The 21,238-nt window shown below is 37.3% G+C and overlaps 7 protein-coding genes across 10 annotated transcripts; 3 read left to right on the forward strand and 4 right to left on the reverse strand.

The window, feature by feature from the left end:
- Positions 1–53: 53 nt before the first annotated feature.
- Positions 54–3,533, reverse strand: LOC17884791 (serine/threonine-protein kinase-like protein ACR4). The gene has a single exon (XM_006290199.2). The coding sequence runs from the start codon at positions 2,894–2,896 to the stop codon at positions 206–208; it is 2,691 nt and encodes an 896-aa protein (XP_006290261.1). The 5' UTR covers positions 2,897–3,533; the 3' UTR covers positions 54–205.
- Positions 3,534–4,392: 859 nt separating this feature from the next.
- On the reverse strand, positions 4,393–7,577 carry LOC17886969. 2 transcript variants are annotated; one of them, XM_006290842.2, is made up of 8 exons: positions 7,467–7,577; positions 7,142–7,219; positions 6,918–7,052; positions 6,625–6,727; positions 6,438–6,538; positions 5,096–6,070; positions 4,825–5,010; positions 4,393–4,725 (listed from the first exon to the last, which is right to left on the reverse strand). In XM_006290842.2, the coding sequence occupies exons 3-7, from the start codon at positions 7,050–7,052 to the stop codon at positions 4,969–4,971; spliced, it is 1,356 nt and encodes a 451-aa protein (XP_006290904.2). In that variant the 5' UTR covers positions 7,142–7,219; positions 7,467–7,577; the 3' UTR covers positions 4,393–4,725; positions 4,825–4,968. The 2 variants fall into 2 exon arrangements, with proteins under 2 accessions (XP_006290904.2, XP_006290903.2); XM_006290841.2 differs by lacking the exon at positions 7,142–7,219.
- A 1,238-nt stretch (positions 7,578–8,815) lies between these two features.
- Positions 8,816–9,586, forward strand: LOC17885863 (calmodulin-like protein 4). The gene has a single exon (XM_006291766.2). It carries the CDS (start codon positions 8,859–8,861, stop codon positions 9,462–9,464), a length of 606 nt encoding a protein of 201 aa, XP_006291828.2. The 5' UTR covers positions 8,816–8,858; the 3' UTR covers positions 9,465–9,586.
- A 3,432-nt stretch (positions 9,587–13,018) lies between these two features.
- LOC17886796 lies at positions 13,019–13,324 on the forward strand. The gene has a single exon (XM_006292668.1). It carries the CDS (start codon positions 13,019–13,021, stop codon positions 13,322–13,324), a length of 306 nt encoding a protein of 101 aa, XP_006292730.1.
- A 715-nt stretch (positions 13,325–14,039) lies between these two features.
- LOC17884879 (protein FAR1-RELATED SEQUENCE 7) lies at positions 14,040–16,182 on the reverse strand. 2 transcript variants are annotated; one of them, XM_006291612.2, is made up of 3 exons: positions 15,834–16,182; positions 14,779–15,389; positions 14,040–14,487 (listed from the first exon to the last, which is right to left on the reverse strand). In XM_006291612.2, coding segments are annotated over exons 1-3 (810 nt in total). In that variant the 5' UTR covers positions 15,835–16,182; the 3' UTR covers positions 14,040–14,289. The 2 variants fall into 2 exon arrangements, with proteins under 2 accessions (XP_006291674.1, XP_023638417.1); XM_023782649.1 differs by lacking the exon at positions 15,834–16,182 and adding an exon at positions 15,674–15,821.
- Positions 16,183–17,864: 1,682 nt separating this feature from the next.
- On the forward strand, positions 17,865–19,444 carry LOC17885396 (probable fructokinase-4). Its single transcript, XM_006292476.2, has 4 exons — positions 17,865–18,333; positions 18,504–18,836; positions 18,922–19,038; positions 19,115–19,444. Exons 1-4 carry the CDS (start codon positions 17,932–17,934, stop codon positions 19,241–19,243), a joined length of 981 nt encoding a protein of 326 aa, XP_006292538.1. The 5' UTR covers positions 17,865–17,931; the 3' UTR covers positions 19,244–19,444.
- On the reverse strand, positions 19,312–21,184 carry LOC17886253. 2 transcript variants are annotated; one of them, XM_023782616.1, is made up of 7 exons: positions 20,997–21,184; positions 20,502–20,611; positions 20,329–20,412; positions 19,980–20,170; positions 19,777–19,887; positions 19,660–19,704; positions 19,312–19,577 (listed from the first exon to the last, which is right to left on the reverse strand). In XM_023782616.1, the coding sequence occupies exons 1-7, from the start codon at positions 21,097–21,099 to the stop codon at positions 19,418–19,420; spliced, it is 804 nt and encodes a 267-aa protein (XP_023638384.1). In that variant the 5' UTR covers positions 21,100–21,184; the 3' UTR covers positions 19,312–19,417. The 2 variants fall into 2 exon arrangements, with proteins under 2 accessions (XP_023638384.1, XP_006293254.1); XM_006293192.2 differs by having other exon boundaries at positions 20,263–20,412; positions 20,997–21,183.
- Positions 21,185–21,238: the final 54 nt, after the last annotated feature.

Consider the following 21,238-nt stretch of genomic DNA (forward strand, 5'->3'; position numbering starts at 1 on the left):
CGACTCCAGGACTCCAGGGGAGGTCATTTACAAAAGAACTTAGTAATAATTAGTTACGGAAAATTTCATACATTCTTCCTTGGAGAGAGTCTCTCTGCCTCTTTGTTACATTCCTGCCTTATGGAACACATTATACATACATCAGAGTAAACTAAATATCTTATACATGTCATTGTTACTAAAAACTTCAGAAAATCACTTTTCTTCAGAAATTATGATGCAAGAATAAGCTCTGTCCGGGAGATGCTGGCCCTATCTCTTCCTCAAGACTCCTCAACACTTCTTGTTGTTTCCTCCCTTCATCTTCCTCCTCCGCTACATCTTCTTCAGATGCCGATGATTTCCTCCTCTGCGATGATGTCACACTTGGGAAAGTTATCCATGACCCGCCTCTAAATTCCGTGTTCTCGGAACCAGACCTTTTTGAACCGATCCTCCATGATTTCTTATGCATTCTACTGCTCCCAAGCACTACTTCAGTTGGTAATATTGGCTGCTCGCTGCTCGGGTTTCCCATTAGCTGTGCAAGCGCTCGTTCCAATGCTGTTGTCACTTTATCCATCGATGGTCTATCTTTCCCTCTCATCCTCACGCATTTGCAAGCCACACTCACGATTCTTTTCAAAGCTTCGATTTCAGATGGATGTTTCAAGACCGGGTCCAAGAGTGCGTTTATATCTCCTGCTTTGATCAAAGAAACTGCCCATTCTACTATGTTCCCTTCTTCGTAGTGCATGTCTATGGCTTTTCTTCCGCTTAGGATTTCGAGAAGCAGGACTCCAAAGCTGTAGACATCAGATTTTGTTGTGAGATAGTGCAGTCGGTAGTACTCGGGATCAAGGTAACCGAGAGTTCCTGCTGGTAGTTCTGCCAAAGGAGAGCCACTATCGACAGGACCAAGTAAGGAGAGACCAAAATCAGCTACTCGAGCATTGTGTTCTTCATCTATAAGGATGTTTGATGATTTAATATCCCGGTGAATCACTGGAGGGCAGGCATAACCATGCAAGTATTCGATTCCTCTAGCAGCTTGCACAGCAATCGTTACTCGTTTGACCCAATCTAGTTGTTCTTTCAAGGCCTTGTTCTTTCCATGAAGATGGTTGTGCAGTGAGCCGTGAGCCATAAACTCATAAACCAGAAGCCTTTCTCCACCTTCTTCGCAGTATCCGAGAAGGCTGAGAAGATGAGCATGGTTGAGTCTTGATAAAAGATCCAGCTCCGTGCGAAACTCATTCGAATTCTTCTGTACGTCTGATGACATTATTGCTTTCTTTACCGCAACAGTAGTTCCATCTCTCAGTACTCCTTTGTACACACATGAGAAACTCCCTTTCCCCACTATTGATTCCTCTTTGAATCCATCAGCAGCCTTTTCAAGTTCCTCATAAGTGAAAACTCGAGCCCTTCTGCGCTTTTGCAGCTCATCAAGATCAGGACGGATTTTGCCATTATCTTTCGTAAAGGCTGAATCTTTAGAAGACCTTGCATCATTTTCTGAGCACCTACAATGCCTCAATCTGTACCGAATGTACAAAGCGGCTGTTATAGAGACAACTGCTATCAAAAACAGAGCAAAGCCAATCTCTGCAGTTGCAATAGGTAACTGCAGTGACCAAAATCTTCCTCTTGCCTTGCCCCCACTGGTAGACGCAGAAGAACAGTTTGAGGAGCATTCAGATGAGAAGCAACTTGAGCAGTTATAACCACAAACCTGATCAGATCTCTCTGTGCATTCGCTTTTCTGATACATTTCAGGAGGACAATTAGCACTACATGGCAAGCAAATATGAGAGCCAGGAACTTTGCAAGGCGACTTGTCTTGGTTACTGAGTTCATGAGTTCCTGGTGGACAAGGAGTGTCTATACAGAGTCCTGGTGAGACAGCTAAAGGGATAGAAGCAGGGAAACCAAGACCCCAACAAACAGGTGACATAGAAGTTCCTGAAAGAACTCCGCAAGTAAAGTAATTCCCTGCTGCAAGATCATAAAAGCCTACACCTTTAGGAGCAGGTGTACTCCGATTAACGAAAAACCCCCAGCAAACCGCACTATGATCATAGCGTTTGATCCCACAGGCATACAACTTTCCACCAACCACTGTCAAGAGTGGCTCTTTTGGTGGTAAATCAAGAATCTCTTCTCCCGTGGAAGTCCCTGAGATCTCTTCTTCGAACTCAAAGCTCTTTCCCCAACAGAGCACTCGTGAATCCAACCCGTCAATAATGCCACAGACATGGTATCCACCAGCTGCAATTTTCTGAAACTTTGTTTCCTTTGGGATTAAGCTGATTACTTGGCTGTTATTCTCGTCGCCCCAACAGAAAACAGACTTATCTTTAGAGGACAACCCACAGTTGAACTCCGCACCAGCCGAGAGCGAATGTATCTGCTTATCAAAGACAAAGTTTCTGGTCATATTGTATCCCCAACAATCAACAAGGGAAGACGAAGATATGTTGCTGCTCTTTCTTCTTCCCACTGTTGGCTTCCTTAAACCACAGAGATGGTAATCACCAGCACTAACTTCCAAGTATTCAGCTCCTTTGATCATTGGTTGAGGAACTCCCATCTGAATAAATGCACTGTTTCCCCAACAATACGGCTGATAAGATTGCATAAGAAGCCCACACATAAACCCATCTCCACCTGTTAAACCGATGAACTGGAAATGAGCAGGAGTCCCATAGAGGATCGCTGAGTTTGATCCGTAGCAAACCACAAGATGAGACCCATCAGATTTCAGACCACAGAATACAGAACCTCCTTCTCCATAGGAAATTGCAATTGAAGACATTGAACCAAGAGCTGAAGCAAGCTGCCATATACTAGTGAAAAGCACAAGCTTTATAAGGAGTATACATTCCCTTTCTCTCCTCCTTTCCAACATTCTCATTCTACACACAAACCAAAAGCTTCTTTTCAAAGTCAACCCACACGCTTCTTAGCTACTGCGTTCACACTTTCTCAGACATTCCATAGATTGACTAAGAGTGTGACTTTTGATTGGCAAATAGCAAACGAGTCGCAAGAAGTTCACAAAATAGTGAGACCTTTCTGTAGGACGAATCTGCAATCAAGGGCATGCAACATCTAAAAGAAAAGAATTTTTTTCTAGCAATGAGAGCTGAACTAGTGTCGAAGAAACAAAGGAGCCAGCAGCAAGACAGTCTCCGACGATTAAGGAAAGAATCTTGAAGTGGAAATTCAGACAACCATGTCAAAGAAGGACCTCTTGTCTCTCTGTTCTTCTGCAACGAAAGCAAAAACACTTACCCCTTTCAGATCTCAGACCGCAAGGTAACAACATCATAACATCCTCAAAGACCCTTTAAAGCTAAGCTTCTCCAAAATTTTCCAACTTTTTTGCGTATTATTGGCGACTAAAGAAGTGTAGAAATAGGAATTGAGTGGTGAAAGTAGAAGCTAGAGTAATACATTCAGCAGTAGCTCATGAAAATCTTGAGAGAGAGAAGAGAGAGACATGGAGCTTATTATCACAGAGAGTCATGTAGTACTGAGATGGCATTAAATGCGACCAAAACTGCTGCTTCTGAATAATGGCAAATGTAGGTGACGCCATTAAATATAAAGAGTTAATGTTACCAAATTTTCTCTTCTTGCTTTCTCGTTTTACATTTTTTTTTATTCGAATTTTTCCCCAATCTTCCCAAATTTGTGCAATCTAACCCAAAAAGTTTTATGTAAAGTTTCCATATCTATGCACATTGGAGTTAACACACACGAATTAAGGAAGGAGACATATACTATTCCTTCAAAGCTTCCTTTTTTCAATAGTCAATATTTCTAATGGGGGTGTTTTTACTTGCGCCGTTGCCGTCGGTGTTTGGTTTCGAGCAAACCAAAACATTGAGATCAATCTCTCTATACTTATAAATATACAAAATAGTAAAGTAAATGGTGTTTGTGAGGTTTCATGCACTTAATTTTTGGTTCAACTCTGTCTCTCGAGACGCGAGACACAAACATCCTCTTTTGTCTTCTTCCTCTTCATCTCCTTGTGCACCCCCCAAAAGAAATGTTTTGTCCTCTTTAGACTCAATATTTCAAACACACACAAGATACCCCCTATTTCTCTCTTCCTCACTTTACAAGACACCACATTGAAACTCTTATGTTGACACTTAATTCATATGCTCTTCTAGAGTTGAATTCTGAAGCTGTTGACTTGAGTGTCTCAAGACTCATCAAGGCCTTACTGATTCTAAATTCATACACTCAACTAACTTATATGGTTCAGATTCAAAGAATAAGAACTAGCCAGTCACGTGCCACTCACATGCTAACGAAACGGGCTCATATTAATACATTGCAAACCTGAGACGCACAAAGCCTACATGGTACTTTGGGCATAAGATTCACTATAACTTATAGGGCATAAGGAGATTCTTTCATTAGCACTACATGGTAGGTATACATGGATGTTACTCCTTAACATGTTTCACTCCCTTACAGTCAGGCCTTTGCTTCTACTCAACAACACGGTGTATGCAACATTGCTCTGGAAGCTTAATCTCCAACATTGGTCTATGAATGATGTGTACACCAACATAGAATTGCGTTTACAGCATTGGTACAGACGAAACCAAAAAGAATTGCATACTGACCTAAAACTGACTTCTCCCTAGGTCACTGGCTCACTGCAAAATCCTTAAGTAATAATCGATCCAATGCCTTTCATGGAATCTCCATGTACTTGATGGCCTAAGTTCAAGCCAACAACCAAAAATTACTTTTCATATATGACTTCTTTATTTTATGCAGTATCATTCGTATGCTTACAGAGGGATCACAAAACCATACCTCAGAAAAAAGATGCAGAAGAAACCTCTTGGTCAGAGGAAGGCCATTTCTTCTTGACTATCTCTACATCATGTATATAGCCATTCTCCTATTACTTGAACAATTATTATACAATATAATGGATGCTTCTTCACATCAAACAAGTCACTCTGGCCGCGCCTGCTCACTTAAAACTTCACTCTTTTCCTGCCAAGGAAGAAACAACGCATAGGATAAGGCAACTATTGTGTTTTTTGCTTGTAGCAAATAGATTCGAATGGAGATGTTCTACCTGCTCCTCAGTATTTGGTGGCAGACAGTTCTTGCCTCCATTACACCGGAACTTAAATGAATCAGAATAACAAGTGGACTCTCTATCGATGATGAACTCTGGAGAAGAGATGGTTGAGGATCTACTGGTCTTACGAGGAGAGCACAGCGGGTTTAAATGATAAGCCTCTGCTTCTGATGATGATAGTTCAGAACCAGCTCCCCGTGGACATATAAAAGTACTAGAGTTTCCGACCTTGTGAAAAGTTTCCATGGATGGATTTCCAAGAGTTTCAATAAGAAGATCACCAGGTGGATGTTTCTGTTCTGAAGCAACCATAACTAAATCGCTTGTTAACTTCTTCTCAGAAGGAATGGCACAGTCCAAGTCAACTGGATTTACACAGCAGCTTTTGCTATACGATTCAACACAAGATGATACAATCTGGCCAGGTACTGACGAATTGGGTATGGACATGTTAATCCCTTTATTTTCCTTGCAAGTGTCTGAGCCCTCTTTAATTCTGCTGCATTGTTCTATAGCAGATGACGCTAGAGACCGTTCACCATTGGAATGATGATCAGCAGGTAACTGAGTATTGTCTTTCATTGTCGGACTTACACATGATTCTCTTCTTACATCTTGCCCTGAACTCTTCTGTTTCTTACACTCTGTATCACTGTTAATGCCAAGATCAGATTGTGGGGATTTTCTGCGACGCATGCTATCACATACATTGACCTCATCCCTCATGCTATTAATCCAATCTGATGGATTGAAATTTAGATCAACTGAAAGGCTAATACCCTCTTCCAAACTGACATGAAACTCAAACGAAGACGAACTAGCACTATCACCACTGTCTACATCTCTCATTCTATTTTCTAGCCGAGACTCTGTTCTCTTGGAGTTTTCTGTTGGGCCCTTTTCATTCAATTTCCTCATATACGGAGGGGTGCATGCAGAATCAATCAAACCACCATTTCCATTTCTTTCCTGCATTTCCACAGAAACATTTAAGAGACGTTAGAAGTTGGCCAGTAAAAGAGTGGCTGAGTAGTAAGGAATGTAAATAAAGCACAAAAAGATAGATGCACCTATATCAATAAATTTCTTTGAGAAGCTATCCTATATTATAACAATATAACTCTTGTATCATCTTATCACCTATATCAATAAATTTCTTTGAGAAGCTATCCTATATTATAACAATATAACTCTTGTATCATCTTATCACGCATTTTATCAAGTCTTTCAAGGAAAAACCAACAAAGTGAAAACTACTGCTGACTTATCCAAACAATTGTAAGCCGGCCCTCACTTTCATTCAAATAGATACTTCCAAAAACAAAGTGAACCAAACCTGATACGGTGTATTGTCCCCAATCATAAAGCCTGGTCTCCTAGCCACCTCACCTTGAACACAATCCACTCTAGTTTTATCCAATTCTTTACCATAAGAATCTGCAGTAACATATAGTCTTGATAATGGAAATAATAAAATGAGACAAGAAAAAAACTTAAAGCCAACAGAGAAGAATTCACCAAACCTCTTTTAACATCCCATGTTCTATCCGTTGGTGCTCTAGACGTCGTAGCTACACTATGTTGATTCCCAGGGACCCCAAAGCCTACCGCGTTCAAACTATTTTTCTGCAATAGTTAGATACAACAACGCATGATTAGCTGCCCAACAAGGGAAAATCGTAAGGAGAAACAACAAGACATGTGACAATATTAATGATTACAAACAAGGTATGAATATGCAAATTAATGATTTCAGATTATAACTTCAAGCTACAAGTTTATTTCCTCATACACTAACAAAGAGCAGCTCAAATACCTCGAAATAAGAAGCTAATGATTCAGCCATATCCGAACTTGATCTATTGGCCGGCAAATTATACTTCTTGCACAAACTCTGAAGCTCTTTCCTTGAAAACCCGCAATAGAAATCCACATCTTCCTTCGTGACCATCTGTTACCGTTACACAAAAAAGGTTTCAAAAAGAGTAACACACACTCATTATTAGGAACACCAACACAGAGAAAGGCCAAAGTAGTGACCTTTACATTCCCAACGGTCACAAATTTGAAGCAAATATAAAACAATAGATTTTCCCGAAGTGGACCAACGAATAGAAGCTACAACATAATTCAAGAACCAGTTTCAGCTGCAAGAGAAGAGACTAAGAAGATATAAAAGACAGAAATTTGACAAAAAGAGAATGCTTCCTATTACAGAACATCAAAACCTAAGGAGACTAAAGACTGACAGGGACACAATCGAGTTAAATCCCATTTAGATCGAAAGCACATGAGATTTCTTAAGGAAAATACGGCGAAAAATTCTTGGAGGAAGCTTTAATGGGGGGGATAGTATGACTATTACCTGCTGATCGAGTGCTTTTTCCGGGAATTTTGCCGAGAAATTGTGAGAAAATTTTCTGGGAAAAACAAAATAAAAGAAGTACCGAGTTCGAAATCTGCAGGGACCGAAGCAGACAGAACGAGCCCACTTTTGAGGAGCTGTGTCTTCTTCAAATCTGGTCATCAAAAATTATTTTTAGAGTTATGGATTTATGGGCCTACTTCAAGCCCATTTATTTTTCATAGCTCATCAACTTATACATCAACGTTTGGTAATGGTTTAGTCATTCATATCCAAAACAGAGAGTGAGATATTTTACACGAATCCTCGAAAATACTGTATTTGTAAAATATATTTTGAGTAAGTATAGCTCATATTATTATTTTATTTTTTTGGATTAGTCCTCAATGATGTTTAATTAGCTGTGGAAGTGTATATAATAATAATTATAATTAGCTGTGGAAGTGTATATAATAATAATTATAATTAGCTGTGGAAGTGTATACAATACTAACTGAAGGATCATGAGTAGTAGTGGATGAAATTGGATGAGCTGGAAGACAACCATAACACGAGTGAAGTGTCGTTGGATCCCGTTACAGGTTTACACACACCCCCGTCAGAATCTACATAATATTGTAATACCCCCACTAAACCCCTAATAATAATATAAAACCAAAGGAATTTCTTATTATGCTAATATAATGTATGATTTTAAAATAAAATCAAGTACTACATATGATTTTGGTTTATAAGCTATTAGTTATGAATAAATTAAAATCTAAGAGAACCACACTATATTATATGTTTTTTTTTTTTTGAAACAGACACTATATTATATGATAAACCAATATGTATTCAAATATTTGTTCTACGTACGTATACTGCATTTGTTTCATCCGATTCAGTTCAGCGTTAATTGTTAGCTTATGCTCATGTTGCAACGGGGTCTATCTCTCTTGTTAGTTAACGTACATGTGCCCATGCACACACACTCATGTTTTAACGTAAACAAACCAATTAATATTAAATTGGGGACAAGAACCAAACATCAACAATTATAACAACGCGTTTGTTTTACATAATATATTTTTTTTATTATCATTTTTCTCCTAATCAAAGATCTGTGAGATACCCCTCACGCGTATTCAATTTGTTTTCTTCTTTTTTCGTTAAGTACAAAAGTTAAGAGGTAACGTCAAAAATAATTAATGTATCGAACGGTTGTACCAAAAATATATATATATCAGATTAGAAAACATTTCTCTAGTAAGTTATTAGTTACGTCCAAATCTCTCTTCCACTATATATATATATATAATCGGAGAGACCATATTCATTTCAAGTTCTTCTATATATATATCAAACTATCAAAAGCTTTTCCCATCTCTGTTCTCAACAAAGCCAACAGTTATGGTGAGAGTGTTTCTTCTTTACAGCCTCTTTAACTCCTTTCTTCTTTCTTTAGTCCCCAAGAAGCTCAGAGTTCTCTTCCCTCCTTCTTGGTATATCGACGACAAGAACCCACCACCAGTACCGTCTCAATCGGAAACTGAATCTCCGGGGAGAACAGATCCGGTGGATCTAAAACGAGTGTTTCAAATGTTCGACAAGAATGGAGACGGTCGCATCACAAAGGAAGAGCTAAACGATTCTCTAGAGAATCTAGGAATCTTTATGCCTGACAAAGATCTGATCCAGATGATCCAGAAGATGGATGCAAATGGAGATGGGTGCGTAGACATAAACGAGTTTGAGTCTCTTTACGGTTCGATTGTGGAGGAAAAAGAGGAAGAGGACATGAGAGATGCGTTCAACGTGTTTGATCAGGACGGTGACGGTTTTATCTCTGTTGAGGAGTTGAAATCTGTGATGGCTTCCTTGGGGCTCAAGCAAGGTAAAACCCTAAAGTGTTGTAAAGAGATGATCATGCAAGTGGATGAAGATGGAGATGGTAGAGTCGATTACAAGGAGTTTCTTCAGATGATGAAAAGTGGTGGCTTTAGCAATAGAGCATGAGTTGATCTTTTTTTATATATTTTGCAGGTTTCCATAGTTTTTATATATAATCGTCAGTTAGTCTGTTTTCTCTGTAAATATATTCTAAAATTCCAATTGTTGAAAAAAAATTGACTTTGTCACTTGCTAGTGATGAGAGCTCAAAACTAAATCAGGACACAGCCTTCCCCATTTTGTCAGATTCTCATCAAAACATATGGGCTTTCTCCAAGTCAAGAAATTTGGAGAGAGAGAGAGAGAGTATATAAATAATTCATCAACCTACAAAAAACCATCCATACATAATTGATCGATGGTTGAGTGTAGTATAGATAAGATAGATAAGAGATTCATTGAAAGGGAAAAAGAAAAAGAAAAGGAGAAGGCTAAAAGAAGAAACAAAATAGGCTTCGAGTCTTCTTCTTTTGGGCGTTGAAGAAATCTTCATCCTGCAATGCTTCAATCTGTTTTTTCTGGCGTCTTTGGACGTAACCCAACTGAAAGCCAAAAGGAGGTGATGATAGCCAAATACAAACCTTCAGTTAATAATTATTAGAATCCATTTCACGAGAAACATATATATATATACATATATTTTTTAAAAAATAAGCTCTCACCTCTTCTTGAAGAATCTGCCGCAAATTGCCATGGAATTTAGCTGTTGATTCAGCCATCTTCTTTCTTAACAAATGTGCTGATGAAGTCATTACATGAAAAAAGGGGTGGGTAGTCGTACACGATTTGTATCCCCATCCAATTTGCTAGCCGCCTCAAGCTCTATGGCAGCCTCGGCAGCCTCGTCCAGGCTGGATTGCTCATATTTTGAGATAAATTCAATCGCCTGAGATGACCAGTATTGAGAAAGCAGACACAATCTATACACTACTTGATATAGAGATGAAAATGGATTCATCAAGCCATGCATATATATATATATATATATTTAACTTTAAAAAGAAACAATTCCGACATAGTACTACTGTATATATATGCCTACCTTGTTTACTTCGTCTATAACTTTTTGAAGAGCTTTAATCTCATTCTTCTTGGGATTGCCGAAGTTGAAGAATCCCGTTCCTTTCCAAACCGCTCTATTTAATTTTCCATCGAAGAAAAAAAATCAAAACTTTGACCCAATCGGCCGGCCGGTCTAAAAAAACATTAGGGCATATCGATCGATTGATCTCTAGAATTACACGATTAATTGGAGATGGACACAAAATCCTTACTGATGCTGAAGCAATTAATTTAGATATGAGTTACCTAACTTACCCGGGTGGGACTGATCGGAAAGAAGATATATAGAGATAAGGGCGGCGGCCATACAACAAACTTCTTCTTCCTGTCTTCATGATCGCTTATGGATTCCTTACGTACGTACTACTAACTAATCATCCTTAATGAACAATTAAAGAGAGTTTATAGGAATGATCATTACTATTTATTATATGCATGTTCTTCTATACAAGAAAACTTCCAATTTGCTTCCCCAATGATTATTGTCTTTCTTTAAAATCTTTTAACAAATATTGTCAATATACGTACGTACGTGATCAATTATTAACCATTGGTGTTGTAGATTATTATTATTATTATTTTTTTTCAACAACTTTCATATGTGTTGTAGAATTTTGGAAACACGGTTTTAATTATCTCACACAAAAAAAATCTTTACTAATTGATTTCAACGGAATGGAAAAAGAAGAAGACGGATGCAAATAGAGAGAGGACGTGAGAGTTGAGAGGTACGTTAGTTCAATATGTGTTTGATCATGACGGTTATGATTTTATCACTCTTGTTGAGGAATTAAAGTCTCTGATGGCTTCCTTGAGGCTCAAGAAAGGTAAGCCCCTAAAGTGTTGTAAAGAGATGATCATGCAAGTGGATGAAGATGGGGATGGTAGAGTCGATTACAATGAGTTTCTCCAGATGATGGAAAACTGGTGCCTTTAATTAGTAATAGATCATGTGTTGATTTTTTTTTAAGATTTCCATAGTTTTTATATATAATCGGTTAATCTATTTTCTCTGTAAATAAATTCTAAAATCCCAAATTGAAAATTATTTGACTTTGTCACTTGCTAATGATGTAGATAAATTCTAAAATTCCAAGTTGAAAAATCAAGTATTTTAGAAATATATATATATACAATTCCTCTATATATATATATATATATATGTGTGTATATATATATGATTGCTAGTTTGCTACAGTAGAGAGAGCAAGTAAAAAGAAGGCTAAGTTGTACACAAATTGTATCTCCCTCAACAGGTTAATTTCAAAATTTACAGTTCCTTTGTGTTTCATCAACTGATAAATCATTTTTAATTTGATTCATTTTTTAATTTATACTCAATTTTCATGGAATCATTTGTTTCTCATTGTGATTGAATTTATCATCTAGTTTAACCGAATCATTGCATGGTTTACGAGGTGCTTCTTTGGAAATACGTTTGTAAATGTGGACAAAATAGAGAGATTGGTTGATCATGATATTACTCAGTTCAAGAATCTGGAGGCAGTGTACCTTAATGACGAAATATGTAATAATTCTACTTTCTTAGATACTTACTGAATTTGAGCATGCGCCATTCGCTTTGTACCTTACAAGTTATATAAATGATTCAAATGATCCATCATTTTTAATTTGTTTGAATTTTGCACTTCTTTTATGATTCTAGCTAATGCTTCTCTTTTCTACTGTTATTGGCCTCTAAGAGTATTTTGCCTTTTGATTGGTAACAAAATTGACCATTGACTAATGAGAGTTATGGACATAACTCATAGATGATTCAAAAAAATATTAATAATAAGTTTTTTGAAGTTAAGTTGGAATTAGAATGTGTTGTGGTTCGATTTACAATTTTAAGTTGTGTCCTTTGTAAATTTGTTTACTCAAAGCATTGTTCAACATAAGGAATATTCCTTGAGTTAGACTTGAGTTATCATTTTCTTTTCAAATATTCAAACGATTGCGTGTTTTTTTTGTATTTATTATTATTTGTTCTATTTTTATGCTAAGCATATGAAAATAACTTTAATCACTCTTTTTTTTTTTTTTTTGAACAATTCATATGAATATAAGAGTAAATGAAACAAATAATGTTGGAAGAAAAAATTGAATTGAATGGAACAAATGCATTGAATATTATTGACTCAACAAAACATAGTGTGAATTTGTGATACTCTTAAACTTTTCATTATAAGTTTCTTTCTTTTGTTCCACCATAGTGGATCCATGCTTTGGAGTTTGGGCTATCTGGGCAGACGTACCTATCGGGATTTTGACCAAGTAAATTACTACTACATATATAAAAAACCTTTTCTCACCTCCAATTCAATCGTTTTTTTTTAACTAGTCCTCTAGTTGGTTTCAAATATTAACTATAGCTTTGTAAAAATAGGATGAGTTTGAAAATCTTTTTTTGGGAAGTGTTCCTACTTCTCAGTAGTGCCATATGCTTCTGGTTCCAGTTTTATATTTAAAGGCCTTAAGGTAGAAATTAAATATACAACATAAAAATTTATCGGAAAAACAAATAAATTGACGAGATACTAATTAGACTCTAGAAAATGAAGACCCTTCCACTTCCAGTGATGAGCATCGCCTTCCTCCTACTGTTGACATCATTCCCGGATCCGACGGTGGCTTATTGCAAAGAAGCACTTCATCTGTGCATAGGAACAATAAAGGGAAGTGATAGAGCCACGTATGTGAAATGTTGTGAGAGACTGATAACGCCAGGAACCCAATGTGTGTGTAAGTATGTTAACGACCCTGCGCTAATGAAAGTTGCTTACCGCCTTATGGCTGCTTGTGGAAAGCCTATGCCTATTAATAAAGACCTCAAGAAGCATTACAAGTGTGGTTCCTTATAACTTAACAGCCAATCCGATCCATACCACCAAACCAATAACTCATAGATATTCTGAATTAGTATTAATCGGGTATTTCGGGCCTTGTCTCTTTGATTTTTTTTCCTTTGTACTTTCTTTTATCTCAAGAAATATATATATATATATATATATATATATATATATATATATATATATATAAGAACATCAATCAATAATGATGGCCTAAAATATTCTAAATCTGCTAGAGAATACGGCAAGTGGTTGGCTATTCTCTTCGGACTTTACTTCACTCTCACAAAAACATGGCCAAAATGGTTTCAAGAAGGAGAAAAAAACTTGTCTTCGTGTTTGTGTTGGTCCAACGTTATCCGTTGCCCTCTGATCGAGATTAAAAGTTTTGTCCTTCTTTTTAAATGTTATATAAATTCATAAATAGTAACGACAACTATATTTATAAATTATCAAATACCAAACAACAATGTTGATGTATGTTTTAACCTAAAAATGATACTAAATGTATAAATCAGCACATATATACATATACTAAATGTATAAATTGTATATGTATAGTATAGCTTCGTCCGTTACAAACTGATTTGATCCTTTGCTTCTCTTTCGTGATCTTGAATAGATTTTAGGGTTCTTCCATTTTATTGTACAGTGGATAGCTTACTGGTTATGATCAGCATGAAAATCTAGCTGGTTTTATTACAGATGATCTTGATAGAGCATCAAAAGTAAAACCTTGACTTTATGTACACTAAATTATGCCTACGCATCATCATCTCGAGCAACATCAATGTCAGAACATAAGAAGAAGAAGAAACAAAACTTTCTTTAAGGCAATTGCAAGCTCTTTTGTTTTCGACAAGAAGAAAAAAAACTTTATTAAAAAGAGAGAAGATGGGGAATAGAAATGAGAAAAGATCTATCTCCTAAATCAAACCGCTGAAGAATGAACAAGGAAAAACCCAGAGACCAAAAGACTATACTTGGTGGTTCTGTTGATCTCTGTGTTCCAGATTCCTCACATTGTCTACTATGTGTTGGATTCTCTTAGAAAGGCTTTCGTTGTGCTGTTCGATCTGTTCAAATAGCATCTCCAGATGCCTTTTGTACGTAGCCGCTCTCTTTTTCTCTGCAGCTAGCTGCTGCATCAGTTCCTGGATTTTGTCGTGTTCATTCTGCAAATGAAGAGATAGAATTTCAAGTCTTTTGGAGTACCAAGTTAGATAGATAAAGCAAATCAAAAATTAAAGCAGCAAATAAATATATCCAATGTAGCAGCAACTAGTCATGAACCAGTGCCACAGAAGCTTATTAACCGGCTAAACAAGTAACACCAATTAGGAATTCAAATGATGCGATTGCTGACTAGAAAAATTTGTACTTTTAATTCCACCAAAAGGTTTGTGATCATCCACCTTAATACCTGAAATAAAGAATGTAGATCAACGAAAAGAGCAACAACTAACCGGATATTGATCATAGATGCAACCCCTTCGAACTCTCCCAGGCATCAAAGGATGATTATGCTCCTTGACAAACTTTGTGATAACCCATTTGCCAGAATTCTCTTTTCTAATCAAGATCATCGCTCGACATCCAACTCTCGTTTCTGCTCGTTGTCTAATAACCTTATCCCGCTTGCTAGGCAACCTGTAGCCTTCCTTGTTACAAACAAGTTGCCTGCCTATGGGAGACCCATCATGCCTTGACCGTGACAGTTTACTAACACGGATGACGAATCCTACTTTTGTAGCATATGCATTATAAAACCCATGAGCGGCTGCTTCAGATTCGAACTCCTGCCCAACACAAGGCTCATCCCCTTGATTATCTGCCATATCGGCTGCAACTGCCAGAGGAAGAGAATCAGGATTCACCTTCTCATCTTGCTCAATCATTGCTTGACCTTGACCAGAATTGTCACCCATTTCGTTATGGTTGTCATCATCTTGCTCAATCATTGCTTGACCAGAGCTTTCACCCATTTCATTATGATTCTCAACCGTGGTAACCTCAAGCTCAACAGGAATACCCATCATCATCCCAGCAGCTACACCATTATCAATCCTGAAATCCACTGCAATTCAAAAGGGCAAGGATTTACAAAGATAAATAAAAATACCAAGAAGAGCTACAAGTTTTCATCATTATGTTACTAACACATCCAAAAAACCACTATTACTAAAAGTTGTCTTCTTTTCTATAATGTTTCCCATTGTCTAGTTCAAGATATGACAACAAAGCTCAAACACAAGTGCTCTCAAAAGCATCCAGCCTCCACTCAACTATACAAAACAAAGCTTAATATGGAACCCTTCTTTGGGGTGAGTCTGAGGATTAATCTATTTAAGAAAAGTTCACCTTCCCCATAGATTCAAGATTCATCATCAAATCGGGTTTTCCAAAAGTACCGAGATGTCCAACTTCTCAGTCCCATTCTCTCGCAGAGACTAAGAGACTTAATCGATAAAACAACAAATCGAAAATCTCATATCCGAAATAATGGTGTAAGGAATCTTACTGTCAAAAGTATTTTTCCGGCGGATGTAGGTCGGAGACGACGATCGGATTAGGTTTTCGATTGGGGGGAGAGAGAGAGACAGAGAAGGTGCCGGTTCAGGGTATGGATTGCAGTAACCTATGACGTGGCGAGAGATGATTGGGTCAATATCGGAAAGAAGTCAACTCACCGTTCATCTAAGCTTTGGGAGTATCGACTCTATGGTTCCTCTGGTGCGCTTCGCCTCGTATGATAATTCCTCTATTTCTTTTTTTCTTTTTTCCCTTCCCTTTTAGATTTTTTTTTACAGCGTAATTCTCGCCGACCGACGCACCCGTTAGACCGGTGTGTGTGTCCATTACTTTTAATAAATGTTACAATCGACCCCTTTCTTATCTTTATTTACAAATTCATCCTCATACTAATAAATTCTTTAATTTCCTAGCCTTTAAATATTACTCATATGAACCAGGCCAGTTGTCACAAAATTTCGTCACACCAAATAAATGATAGTAGTAACTTTGTTAAAAATTCAATCGACAACATGATAACTAACTAATGATGGTTTACTATACGACAGCCAACTAAATTACGATGATATACTAAGTTTTATATATCCCCACTTTCTAATCATTACTGACTATGACATTTTGAATAGCAAAAGAATACATACTTGGTTGCATATTTAGGTAGATGACTTTTAATGTTACATCTATTGGAATACGAACATGCAGTAATATAACCCTCGGAACGTAAGCACATTAATACGATCATTAGAACATATCTCATCGCTCTTGTTATTTCCTTATCTACAAGACTTATCTTGTGAACATACATGTTTTTGTCGTAACATAATAATATATCAAAGATGATTCCGCAACTCATCTTTGATTCATTTAAAGATTAGAAATCAGTCATTCCTTATTTGTTTTTACATGCGAAAAATAAATGATTGCATTCAATATATATTTATACCCTTCCGAACTGCATAAAAATATAAGTTTATGTCAGTAACTCTGTTTTTCTTTGGTTGTCAAATGTATTCATTTTTCTTAGTTAGCGTTTATCTAAAAGAGACATTTTTGTGTTTCTGTAAATCATGAATTTGTTTTAACTAGATAGAAGAAAACGTCGAAGGAAATGGAAATTCGTTGATTAACGTTTTAAACGTTTCTATTTCCCATGTTAATTAAAACTAGTAAATCAGAAAGAAGAAGAAAATATATAAATAACGTGGGAAATAGGAAAATCAAACAGTCATGGTACATCTCTCATAAATACAAATACTAAAATGATCAATTAATAAGTCAAACCTAATCCCGTTTATTTTTAAAAATTATACATTAGTGTATTTCTCGATTTAGTAGATTTTACATGAGATATTCCAACGACTGTGTGTTATCGGAAATGAAAGTTATCCTAACAAATGAAATAACCGGAATTAAAAATAGGAGTAACATATTTATCCAAGAACGGATAAGCCCCTAAGTAATGAATTAACCTTTCGAAATATTATAACAAATCAGAAATTGATAATAATAGATATCGATTTTTGTAGATGTGTGCATGAGAAAATATATCAATGAGTCTTGAGTAGTAGGTATTTTATCGAAAATGAAAGTTATCCTAACAAGCAAAATAATCGGAGTCAAAGACAGGATTAATGATATATCTTCTTCTTCTCGTTTTTATTAATCTCAAAACCGATAAATCCTTAATTATGATTTAACCTTGTAAAATACGTCAGTTCCATGCACAAGCAAAAAATCTGGTTAAAAACACCAATCTAATCACTGTTAAATCTCACTAAATCGTAACATATTTTTCAAACAACCAATAGAATATTATTATTTACCATTAAAAAAAATATATTAGTTACCAAACACAAGCAGTTTCCGATATCATACGATAGCATCTTATCATATCTTTAATTGGATAAAATCTATATTTTCATTAATTAAAAAATTGTGGATTTGACTAATCCAGTCACCCTAATGCTTCTATATAAACTCTTCATATTCTCTGATACCTCTCTCACCATTGTATCCAAAACCTAGTCTCTCTCTTTCTCTCTTCCAATCTCTAATCGTCCGATCAAAACGTTCCCCGACTTCACATAATGGCTACATCCAACGGCGAGAAAAGTTTGATCGTGAGCTTCGGTGAGATGCTCATTGATTTCGTCCCAACCGTCTCCGGCGTGTCCCTCGCTGAGGCTCCTGGCTTCATCAAAGCCCCCGGTGGTGCACCCGCTAACGTTGCGATCGCCATTTCCCGTCTTGGCGGTCGTGCTGCTTTTGTCGGAAAGCTGGGTGACGACGAGTTCGGTCACATGCTTGCCGGAATCTTGAAACAGAACGGCGTCTCAGCAGAAGGCATCAACTTCGACACCGGAGCCAGGACTGCACTCGCTTTCGTGACGCTAAAAGCTGATGGAGAACGTGAGTTCATGTTCTACCGGAACCCTAGTGCTGATATGCTCCTCCGTCCCGACGAGCTCAATCTTGATCTCATCAGATCTGTACGTTATTTTCTTTCTTTTAATTTATTATTTTTAATTAATAGTATGAGACGTAGTCAAAATCTTACGTTTAATTAGCCAACGGTGCTAGATTGTTTGGTATACCGTATACGTAACGTAGATATTAAGTTAGGTCAATGAAGTGATCTGTTTTGTTTTTGTTTATAAAGGCTAAGGTGTTCCACTATGGATCAATAAGCTTGATCGTTGAGCCATGTCGATCTGCTCACTTGAAAGCCATGGAGGTGGCCAAAGAAGCTGGTGCTTTGCTCTCTTATGATCCGAACTTGAGGCTTCCTTTGTGGCCTTCCAAGGAGGAGGCCCAGAAGCAGATTCTTAGCATCTGGGACAAAGCTGAAGTTATCAAAGTCAGCGATGAAGAGCTTATGTTCTTGACTGGTTCTGATAAGGTTGATGATGAGACAGCTTTGTCTCTGTGGCACTCTAACTTGAAACTTCTCTTGGTCACTCTAGGTGACAAGGGTTGTAGATACTACACCAAGGTAATATGGTTTTGAAAGAGTACGTTTATTTTTGCGGATCTGACTTTAACCTTAAGTTTTGTTCTTGTGTGTGTTTTGATTACAGGGCTTCCGTGGGTCTGTTGATCCTTTCCATGTGAACGCAGTTGATACAACTGGTGCTGGTGATTCATATGTTGGTGCCTTGCTTTGTAAGATTGTTGATGATCGTGCTGTGCTCGAGGTAAATTCCAATCAAGTGTTCTGCAATTTCGGCATATTTACTTAGCTTGCTGACTTTGTTCCTTTTCTCTTCACAGGACGAACCTCGTTTGAGAGAAGTGCTAAGGTTTGCAAATGCTTGCGGAGCCATCACCACGACAAAGAAAGGAGCAATACCAGCTCTCCCTACTGAGTCTGATGTCCTGAGCCTCCTGAAAGGAAACTGACTTACAAATAGTCAGGAGTTTTAGGATTTCAAGTTTTAGTTTTTTTTTCCTGGCTTTTGCTATTCTGCTATGAAACTCATTTTATTCAACATTCAAGGTTTTTTTTTTGTTTTTATCTTTCTGATTACTTCGATGAATAAACAACTCTTTGTGTCAAGTTAAGTGAACAACTGTTTAAAGAACAATTGCTTGAGGATAACATTCAGAAACTTGCAAATCCAATGATCTCCAAACGTGTTTGCATTCTTCCCACCTCGAACTCATCTTCTCTAGAAATGTTTCGGCCCATACTTCCTTGCTTCCTTCTGTACTCAGATCATATGGCACCGAAAAACTGCAAGCATCACAATTAGTCATTTTCCCAGATGTGCTGTTGCTTTAGGCAAGCAGAGTCATTCTTCTTTTGAAATTCTTACCTTGTTAGCTCTTCTAAGTGAGAGTCCTTCTCAGTGGTACCATTCCTGGAAGATCTTTGAGTTAGACATTACATCAAGAATATTAGAAACTGAAGTTACAAATATACAAAAGGCAACCTGCACACTAGAACTTTGAAAATGCGGAGGGATTTGGTGGATAGGTTGTAGATTGCTTCTTCTATGTGATCTGTCCCGAATAGATACACTACTGGATAGTCCAGCAGCCATCTGCAAATATTCGATTGAACATTAAGCTTCATGGTGTGATAAACTAATATAATCTGAGGGTGGTTGAATCTTCAAAGGGATTTGAACTTTACCCGTTTAAGGTAGGGATTGTAACTTTAGTGTCTTGTAAACAACAACTAAGATCAATGCATAAAGAAGACTGAGAAGAGTTGGCTGTGGTGGTATCATTGTTGCTGTTTTCTAAAGGAAATGTGGAAGAGAATAGCTTCTGAATCGATCTAAGCTGCATCCCCAGATTGCTATCCTTGCTTTGTTCTACCATCTTGATATAAACAAAAGCAAAGACAAGATAAATCCAATGGGTGATTGAGTAACCACTTAAACAGAACACACAAGCTTTATAAAAGAAACAACCTTTGGAGGATCTTGTTCCAAGTCGACGAAGAACAATTCAGGTTCTGAATTCAAGCTGGAACTTACAAATTTGGGTAGTCTTCTTACATTTATCAGGTAAATCATATCCTCAATAACCATAACCTTCAGATCTTTGAAAACTGGTAAACCCTAAAAAATTTCCAAGACACAAGCAGGAAACAAGTTAGCTACAGACAACTCAAGGACTAATGTACTTGAAAGAGTAAATAGAGTCTAACCTCTTGAACAAGCTCAAGAAGCGAAAGCAAGCGATCCTGCAGCTCAGGCATCTTTCCACCATAGTCAATCATCACAACTGGTCTCATTCCCGTGCACAATGCCAGAACATCTGGGCCAAAAACAACCCTTTTAGCATCGGTTACAGATTCAAGCATATGGTAAATTGAGATCATACTAGAGTCAGAGTGTTGGTCTCTAATGCTAAAGTTCAAAATTCATGATGATTTTATCTCTAATAGGGAGTGGAATGTGAATAAACGCAACAAGTTAAACGCGCAAATTGGCTTTATTCTTTGGAATACCAGAGAAAGCAACCAAAGCATCATCAACCTTCAATGATATACAAAATGAGATCTAAAGAATCAAAAACATTCGTTCAGGAATTCGAAATTGGAGATACGCAGAGTTAGTATTCAAGAATCCCCAGATGAGTTTCAAACAGTCACAGAACTAGAGGATAAAAAGTGGAATCAGTGAGAGGGGAAGAAGGAGACCTATTTCAAGGCGGCGTTTGGAAGCGGCCTTGAGTCGCCATTTGATCTGAGTGAGACAAGAGCTCATAAACTGAAGCAGTTCCTCAGAGCTTGGAACCTCCATCTCGTAAGTCGCAAAAAAAAAAGACTAAAACTTCCTCCTTCTTCTTTACCGAGAATCACTTTCACCTTCGTTCTCACTCTTCAAAGCTCGGACGCTACAGAAAAGTTTCAATACAGACCCTGAACTTTCAAACTTTCGT

This window comes from Capsella rubella, unplaced genomic scaffold (assembly GCF_000375325.1).
Source record: "Capsella rubella cultivar Monte Gargano unplaced genomic scaffold, Caprub1_0 scaffold_5, whole genome shotgun sequence".
NCBI lineage: Eukaryota > Viridiplantae > Streptophyta > Magnoliopsida > Brassicales > Brassicaceae > Capsella > Capsella rubella.